The sequence below is a fragment of a genome, unplaced genomic scaffold, assembly GCF_019419815.1.
Source record: "Pyrus x bretschneideri cultivar Hongxiangsu unplaced genomic scaffold, Pyrus_bretschneideri_v1 Contig68, whole genome shotgun sequence".
NCBI lineage: Eukaryota > Viridiplantae > Streptophyta > Magnoliopsida > Rosales > Rosaceae > Pyrus > Pyrus x bretschneideri.
The window spans coordinates 448,206-457,053 of NW_025999807.1; the positions used below are offsets into that span (position 1 = coordinate 448,206).

Genomic DNA, 8,848 nt, shown 5'->3' on the forward strand with positions numbered 1-8,848 from the left:
ACGGTAACTGAAAAAGTTAATTTTTTTTTTCTGATTTTGTGTCGACGATGCGCATGACACAAAAAAAAATTAAATAATGCCTGACGTCAGGCTGACGTCACATGATTTTAGGCTCTCGGACCCTGTTCTGTCCCCCGTCCCCCGAGCAAATGCCCACGCTGGGCTTGCTCTTAAATATTCAGAAACAATGAATCGGGACAAAAACAGAATGTGGCGGACAAGTCTTGCAGCACTCTACAAATGAATAAAAAAGGAAATGACCGTTTTGGACGGTTCAAATACACATATCCCGAGGAACATTGAATGGAGACAAAAAACAGAGTCCGTTGTTGCATATCATTTCTGGTAAAGGTCTTCCTTATCGTATAATTATATAAGAGGATGACGACGCCACGTTTTTCCCGGTTCAACGCGCTCACAAATGTTCATTTGATTTGACCAACGACTAGCCTCATGGATTTGACGGAGCTGAAAACGGCGGTGGAGGAAGCGGAGCTCGTCGACGCCCACGCCCACAACATCGTCGCCGCCGACTCCACCATCCCCTTCATCAGCTGCTTCTCCGAAGCCACTGGCGACGCCTTATCCTACGCACCCCATTCCCTCTCCTTCAAGGTGTGTATTAACGACGCCCTCAACTCTCAACTCCGCTGCTATCTTACGCCTTTAGCATTCAATCTCAAGTCAACAGGTTATCGCTGTCGATTGTAACTGTAATCTATCTGACTGATGTTTCTGTGTTGCCAAAACGCTGTGTTTTTTGTGATGTTTTGGTATCGATGAGTTGCAGAGGAATTTGAAGGATGTCGCCGAGCTCTACGGATCGGAAAAAACCTTGCATGGAGTAGAAGAATACCGGAGACTCGCCGGATTGCAGGCAATCAGCTTGGCGTGCTTCAAAGCTGCAAGAATCTCTGTCATTCTCATTGATGATGGGTTGAGGTTTGACAAGAAGCTCGACATAGATTGGCATAAAAATTTCACGCCGGTTGTTGGCCAGATTTTGAGAATTGAGTATTTGGCTGAGGAAATTCTCAATGAAGTGAGTGGGACAACATTTGCATTGTTCGTAAAATTTTTTGAATTTTATGTTTTGTTTTGTTATATTATGTCCTGTATGTGATTCGAATCGCTTACTCGAAAATTCAGTTGCTGGAATTATATTTGGACATTAACATTGGCAAAGATCTAATGAAATTTTTCGAATTTATCTATGTTTTCAGTTTCTCATCGATTTGTTTGAGTTACTGAGCAACAAACACATATCATTAATTTTCTTGTCACTTTATGTTTGTTTTAGGAATTGCCCAGTGGATCGTCTTGGACACTGGATTTGTTCACCGAAAAGTTTGTTGGAAAATTGAAATCATATCCTTTTCAATAGCTTTGGTGTTCGCGTTACTTTGTCATCTATTGGTGTAAAACTGTAACTTCCTGATTTAGTTGAATTCCTTATCGACTGTGCTACAGTTGGCAATAAGATTTTTGGCTTGAAAAGTATAGCTGCATATCGCTGTGGCCTGGAAATTAATACAAATGTTACGTGGTGCGTACTGCATTTTGATGGGTTTTTTGCTATGTTTACACCTATGTATTCTGATTAGATTAATCTATGTTTCCAGCTGTACAGCCTGTTCGCATATCAAATAAAAGTTTTATCGACTTTATCTTCACTCGTAGTTTGGAGGTTGCTCTGCTTTTTGACTTGCCCATGCAGATACATACGGGGTAATCGTAATTTTGAGATTATCAAAATGTTTTTACATTCTACTTTGTTTGATTGCTGAGACTTATCAAAAGGAAATGATAACTAATAAATTCTCTGTCACTAGTTGAAGAAATATGTCTGAAGATTAGCTGACTAATCCTTGCATTTCAGGAGATTAAATCCATCATAGAAGCCTGGTAGTGTTGATTTCTGTAGAACTAATGTAATGTCCAGGAGGTTGATCCATTTTTAGGAAGCACCAAACAGATTTTTAGATTTTAAGTTATTATTCCCGGCCTACTATCAATTCCAGTAGGAAAGGGCTTCAATCTGTATGATAATATGTTTGTTTTTTTAAAATCATGATGTCCGTGTACTAATAATTAACCACATGTAACTAGTTTTGGTGATAAAGATTTGGATATGCGGCTATCCAATCCTCTTCATCTTCGGGATGTTCTTGAGGACAAGAGATTTTCTAAATGCCGTATAGTTCTTTTACATGCATCCTACCCATTTTCAAAAGAAGCATCATACCTAGCCTCCATTTATCCCCAGGTAAGGTTTTCTAATTCTCTGTGAATTACATTATTTTGCACATTGGAAATACCCTTACAAGTTCTTACGGTTGATAAACACTTTCCCTTACAGGTGTACCTTGACTTTGGGTTGGCTGTTCCTAAGCTCAGTGTCCATGGGATGATATCTTCAGTCAAGGAACTTTTAGAGCTAGCTCCAATTAAGAAGGTACGGCACGTGAAATTTAAGCTGATAACAAATGAAGAAACTATGCATTCTAAGTTCTAGGAGCACCTACAGAGAGATTTTTCCTCTGTATAGAAAATTAAGCATGATTTAGGCAGTCCAGAGTATTCTACTGAACTATCTGCTCGAAGCAGTTTAGTGATCAGGGTATTCTATTATTCTTCCAAGACCTGGCCATGAAGCTATCTGATGTCATGTTTGATTCATCCCTCTTAGCTATATGAAAATTCTGCAGAGGGATAGTAGGTAGAGTTGTAGAATAATTAAAGATGTCTCCATAATGGTCTGCGCACTGTGTAAAAAATGGAGAGATGTTTCCTTTTGTGTGCATGCATGCATGCATGCCCATGCCCATGCCCATGTTTGTTCTTTCCCCTACTAAATCTGAATTAGTAATACATCTGACTGTTGAGCATGAATCGATTTGCAGGTGATGTTTAGCACTGACGGCTACGCATTTCCTGAAACTTTCTACTTAGGTTTGTTACTATATCTACTTAATATTGTATTTGTCTTTTTTATAGTGTTGAAAATTTGTTTATGCAATAGATGTTTTATTGCGTTAGCACATGGTACTAGAATTTTTGAACATATGTTTGACGTCTGCTAAATTATGAAGTGAATTAAGTTTTGTATACAATCATGCATGTCTGTTAGTTATCCACAACCACAATGATGAAAATAGACCTTGTTGTCTGAAGAATAGATGTCTTTTTTTCTTCTGTGGCCGAGGACCACTAGTTGTCTCAATCTGTTTGTATAAGTATGTTGGATTAGCACTAGGTTTTGCAAAGAAAATGCACTGTCAAATTAAAATATGTTTTATTAAAACATGACTAGAATGATACAAGAAGTTAAAGTAGGTATGTTTTATCAAACTCAACATGTATATGTTGGTGAAAGTACCTCTGACTCCTTATTAATAACTATTTTACGCACTTACAATAAGATATAGAATCCAAATTGACTTCAGTTATTTTTATTTTATCTATATATTTGAGTTAGAGGTCACTTTGAGTTTTTATTATTTTATCTATATGTTTGATAGGTGCAAAAAAAGCACGTGAAGTTGTTTTCTCTGTCCTACGGGATGCTTGCGCTGACGGCGATCTCTCAGTCCCTGAAGCTGTTGAGGCTGCTAAAGACATATTTTCACAAAATGCGATTCAGTTTTACAAGATTAATTATACTGTAAAATCTTCTGGTTCAAATAATTATGTATCACCGGACTTCGTGAAGGTGAACAGTAATGACTCAGAAAATGATGTCTCACTTGTTCGTGTTATCTGGAGTGATACTTCAGGACAACAGAGATGCCGTGTAAGTTCTATTTTCTTTTGGTTGAAATATACAATAGTACTTCCATACGTATATTCTCATTAGAGAGAGTGACCATGTGTGTATGTGTGTGTGTGTCTCTGTATCTGTGTCTCTGTGTGTGTGGGTGTGGGTGTGTGTGTGTGTGCGCGCGCGCGCGCACGTGCGTGTGGTGGGTGCGTTGTTCCAGTTGTAAGAAAGTGACAGTTGTGAAAAGGATACAGGTCAGAAGCTACATGTGGGCCTGAGGTGACCATCAGTCAAACAGAAATTGTCCCAGATTCTCTCAACAAATTGCTTTCCTAACCAAAAAACAAGATTCATAGTTTCATTTATGAGAAAAATGAAAGAGAAGTTGCTCATTTTAGATATAGTGGGAATACCACTTTGTGAAACTTCTTGCTAGTTATGGTTCACTCATCTCATGATGTGCATTTTGAAGAGAACTGTTGCATAGCACACTATCATACCAGACATACAACAATGCCTTTTTATGCTTTACCCATGGTGAAACTAGTAACAATCTGTTGAATAAATGATAGTAAGAAATCAGTTGCTGTTACTTTTTCGTAACTTATGTTCTCTTATAATCAAGATCATAGATTCCTATGGGGAAATTATCATCCTATACTGTTTCTAATTTTAATAGGTGACTTGAAATTGCATAGATTTTGATTTCATTTGCTTCATTCATTGTCCATCATCGTTTCAGGTTGTTCCCAAAAAGCGATTCAATGATGTTGTTATAAAAAATGGTATTGGTCTGACTTTTGCTTCTATGGGAATGACTTCATTCGTTGATGGTCCGGCTGATGAGACTAATTTGACTGGAGTGGGTGAGATCAGACTCATGCCTGATTTATCGACTAAACGGAAAATTCCATGGTACTTTAAAACTCCATGAGGTTTCCAAGTATATCTTTCTATCTGAGTAACAATATGTTCATTTTAGTAACAGCATCTAAAATGTTGCATTTTTAGTAATGTGTTATTTTATTTAATACCAATATTTTCCTCAACAGGGTAGAACAAGAGGAGATGGTTTTGGCCGATATGCATCTAAAACCGGGTGAAGCATGGGAATACTGCCCAAGAGAAGCCTTACGTAGGGTTTCAAAAATTTTGAAAGATGATTTTAACTTGGTAGGTTGAATTATTAGTAGTTTATGTATATTTTCTTCTCAAAAAATAGTTTACGTATAGATGAATTTGGTGATTATACTTGATGCTCTTTGTGGAAGATGCTATGTTTTTTCCCCTCTAATTGATAGGCTGCTATTACTCAGGACTCAGTAAGTTTGTTTTTCATCCGTATTGCAATGTAATCAGTTAAGCTTATGTTCGTATTGTTGGTGGACTGCTTGTTCACTTTATTGCACTGATGTCCAATTCATCGACAAGTTATATATGCTTTCTATCACTAAAAAGGAGCAATAAATCTTCAATGTCGTCCAGGATATGAATGCAGGATTTGAGAATGAGTTTTTTCTCTTGAAAGGTATACTAAGGTAATGGATACTTCTGACTCTAAGTCAGTTTGTAATTGAACATTTTACATACATTGTGACAATTTTGTATACAAAATCTAAAACTGTGCAGGGATGGGAGGGAGGAATTGATCCCATTGACTCAACACCCTACTGCTCTACATCGGCATATGATTCTGCTTCGTATTTATTTCACGAAATTGTTCCTGCTCTTCATTCATTGAATATTACCGTGGAGCAGGTGAAGAAAACTCATGATATTGTTGCTTATTGTTTTTATAGTTTTGTAGGACGAACTTTTCCATCAAAATACCGTGCTGTGTAATTTATAGGTCTTTTTATCCATCCATTCTTTTGTTTATGTCATTTGGAGGTAAGGATCCACCATTTCACATGATTAAGTTATATCTAAGAATAAGGGTTCATTTATTTTGTCTTGACTTTTTGATAAACTGATCTTGCTTGTTGAAGTTCAATGTGGTGTGGGCCCCACCACTAATCTCCATTTAAAAAAAAATGGGGATCTCTTCCCTTAAAGGCCTCCTCTATATATATATATATATATATGTATATATGTGTGTGTGTGTGTATATATATATATCAATGTATTAAAAGGCGAAGGCATATGCAAGGCTTCCCATGGATAGCCCTACCTAGGTGTGAGGCGAAGCCTCACGGTACCTAAAATTTTGATATATATATTATATATAATTACATATATAGAATATAATACTTTGTAAGACAAATATAATTATAACTAAATCAAAGATAATTTCATCTTCTTCATTACAAAGTCTAGTTGTACTTAGGAACGATGTCATAAAGTCCTAAAATGTTATAATTTTTTATTTTAATGTAAGTAATTATAGAGAACTTCAAGAGAAATAAGGGTGAGTGACCACATTTATAATTTAATCTTGACTTATAAGGTACTTCAAGAGAAATAATGAAACTACCTTATATATATAAGGTACTTCAGGATGAATAAGTATGTCAAAAAGTCTTAAAATGTTATAATTATTTATTTTATTGTAAGCAATTAAGTATGTCAAAAAGTCTTAAAATGTTATTATTATTTATTTTATTGAAAGCAATTATAGAGAACTTAAAGAGAAATAAGGGTGAGTGACCACAATTGAATAAGTTAGTTTGGTATTACTACGATATGATATGATAATTTTCTTTTATTGTCAGCGTAGTAGAGTTTAACGGGTGTAGTTTACATACAATAGAGCACTCTAGTATCTTCCGCATGTAGCTATGTAATTTATGTTTTAATATTAAATACAGGCAACTTCTCTGTCTTTCACTCCCCATTCTTAAGATTTTTCTGGTAGACCTTTATTAAGGGCTCTCTCTCTCTCTCTCTCTCTCTTTCTTTATCTACCTCACCCAATACCTTGCTGCAAATGCAATTCAAGTGTGACCAGCTTTTATTAACTTTTGTCGTTGTACAAACTGTAGTTACATGCAGAAGCTGGGAAAGGTCAATTTGAGATGGTACTTGGGCACACAGCTTGTATGCACGCTGCTGACAACCTGATTTATACTCGTGAAGTTATTAGAGCCATTGCAAGGAAACGTGGATTGTTGGCAACTTTCATGCCTAAGTAGGTTCTTGAATTTTCCCTACAGATGTAGTTGTCACATACTTATTTCAGTGAAAAAAAGCAAGAATGTCGATTAGTTTAATTTGGGGACTTAATGTTCAACTGGGCTTGGCTGTTTCTCATTATTTTTCTTCTTTGATGTCCCTAACTAAATGTACTCTGCGTAACTTTGTGGTCTCTTGGGCAGGTATGCTCTTGATGACATTGGCTCTGGCGCGCATGTACATCTTAGTTTGTGGCAGAATGGCACAAATGTGTTTACAGCATCTGGTGGTTCCTCTCGGCATGGAATGTCAAAGATTGGGGAAGAATTCCTGGCAGGGGTTTTACACCATCTTCCTGCAATTTTGGCATTTATAGCACCGATTCCAAATAGGTGATACCAAACTCCCCCAATTGAATTATTGCATTATTTGTTGTTTTTTGTGTCTAGTAATTTATGAGTCTATGGTTCCATGTTTGGTATCAAAATAATATCTCATGGGTGCCTTTCACAATGTTTTGAAGCATCTAAAGTTTGATGCTTTCAATTTTGAGCTTTTGAGTAACATATATGTAAAGCTTATGAGCTAAATTTGTATTAGATGTACAATTTTGTAGGAGATACGATATCATAGCTTAGAATGCATTTTCATACCTTTTTATTCTACCTTAAAATTGTTTTGATCGAAATATCCACTCTTATTTTCAACCATTATTTGGTGTAGTTATGACCGAATTCAACCTAATACATGGAGTGGAGCATACAAGTGTTGGGGAAAAGAAAACAAAGAAGCTCCGTTAAGAACTGCATGCCCACCTGGAATACAAGCTGGTTTGGTGAGCAACTTTGAGGTTAAATCATTTGATGGATGTGCAAATCCACACTTAGGCTTGGCTGCAATACTTGCTGCTGGTATTGATGGTCTTAGGAATCATCTTCATCTCCCTGAACCTGTTGGTAAGATAACATATTATTCTTGATAAAATGTGTATTGAGTTGACCTTCTATTCTCCCTAATTTTATTACGAGGATAGGTGGCTTTTAGATATGATGTTCATTTTCCTTATAAAAGTGATTGGATTGATAATTTGAGATGAGTTGCTTTTTCATACTAAATGTGTTACTTTCCCATTCACTGAAACGATTATGCGCCTTATTTGAAGACTTTCGATACAGTTTAAGCGGCTCTTTTCTTTCAAGAAGATTATATACTGTAGTCTGACATATTAATAATATATCCTCAATTCGTTGAACAGATACAAATCCTTCTGGCCTTGGTGCAGAAGTAGAAAGGTTGCCGAAATCACTTTCTGAATCTTTAGAAGCTCTCAAGGAAGACAATTTGTTCGCAGATTTACTTGGGGAAAACCTATTGGTTGCGATAAAAGGGGTCCGCAAGGTACGTTTTGAATATGATTTTGTGATGGTGTTCTAGTAAATTATTTCGACCATTGCAAAACACTACTGAAAATTTAGAGCGAATAACTATCGCGATTTTCCGTTTGCAGGCAGAGATTGACTACTACTCGAAGAACAAAGATGCATACAAGCAACTTATATACCGCTATTGAGTTAATTAGCTTATTGTCTTGTGACTATTCCTGGTTTAGTCAAGCTCTGATCCTGTACTTTCTTAAGCTCCTCTACCGAACGTAAACGAGTTTGGAAATAATGTAAGCACTAAGCATAAGTGATGCTATACAAACTTAAAACTATATTTTCTACCGAACGTAAACATGTATGGATTAATGTAGAATATTTTATATGGTCAACGACAAACTTGTCAAACAAACTTGTCAACGCTGGGGAAATTTGTGCTCTCGTGGTTGAAATTCCCTTCTATAGTGAGGTTTTCATAGTGATGCTATAAAAACTTAAACTATATTTTCTAGACCACTGGTGGTTGATTGATTTTAGGATATCACATTTTTGTAATGTTTGAGAGATTACATTGGTGTACTATCTAACTTGGAAAGTG

The 8,848-nt window shown here is 36.2% G+C and overlaps 1 protein-coding gene across 1 annotated transcript; it reads left to right on the plus strand.

The window, feature by feature from the left end:
- Nucleotides 1–346: 346 nt before the first annotated feature.
- Nucleotides 347–8,642, plus strand: LOC125472247 (protein fluG). The gene is given in 19 exon segments (XM_048573455.1): nucleotides 347–615; nucleotides 791–1,042; nucleotides 1,301–1,368; nucleotides 1,469–1,550; nucleotides 1,631–1,728; nucleotides 2,110–2,266; nucleotides 2,360–2,455; nucleotides 2,904–2,952; nucleotides 3,522–3,793; nucleotides 4,503–4,675; nucleotides 4,813–4,933; nucleotides 5,246–5,298; nucleotides 5,390–5,409; nucleotides 5,412–5,518; nucleotides 6,742–6,887; nucleotides 7,075–7,263; nucleotides 7,595–7,827; nucleotides 8,127–8,269; nucleotides 8,379–8,642. Coding segments are annotated over 19 exon segments (2,484 nt in total). The 5' UTR covers nucleotides 347–453; the 3' UTR covers nucleotides 8,442–8,642.
- Nucleotides 8,643–8,848: the final 206 nt, after the last annotated feature.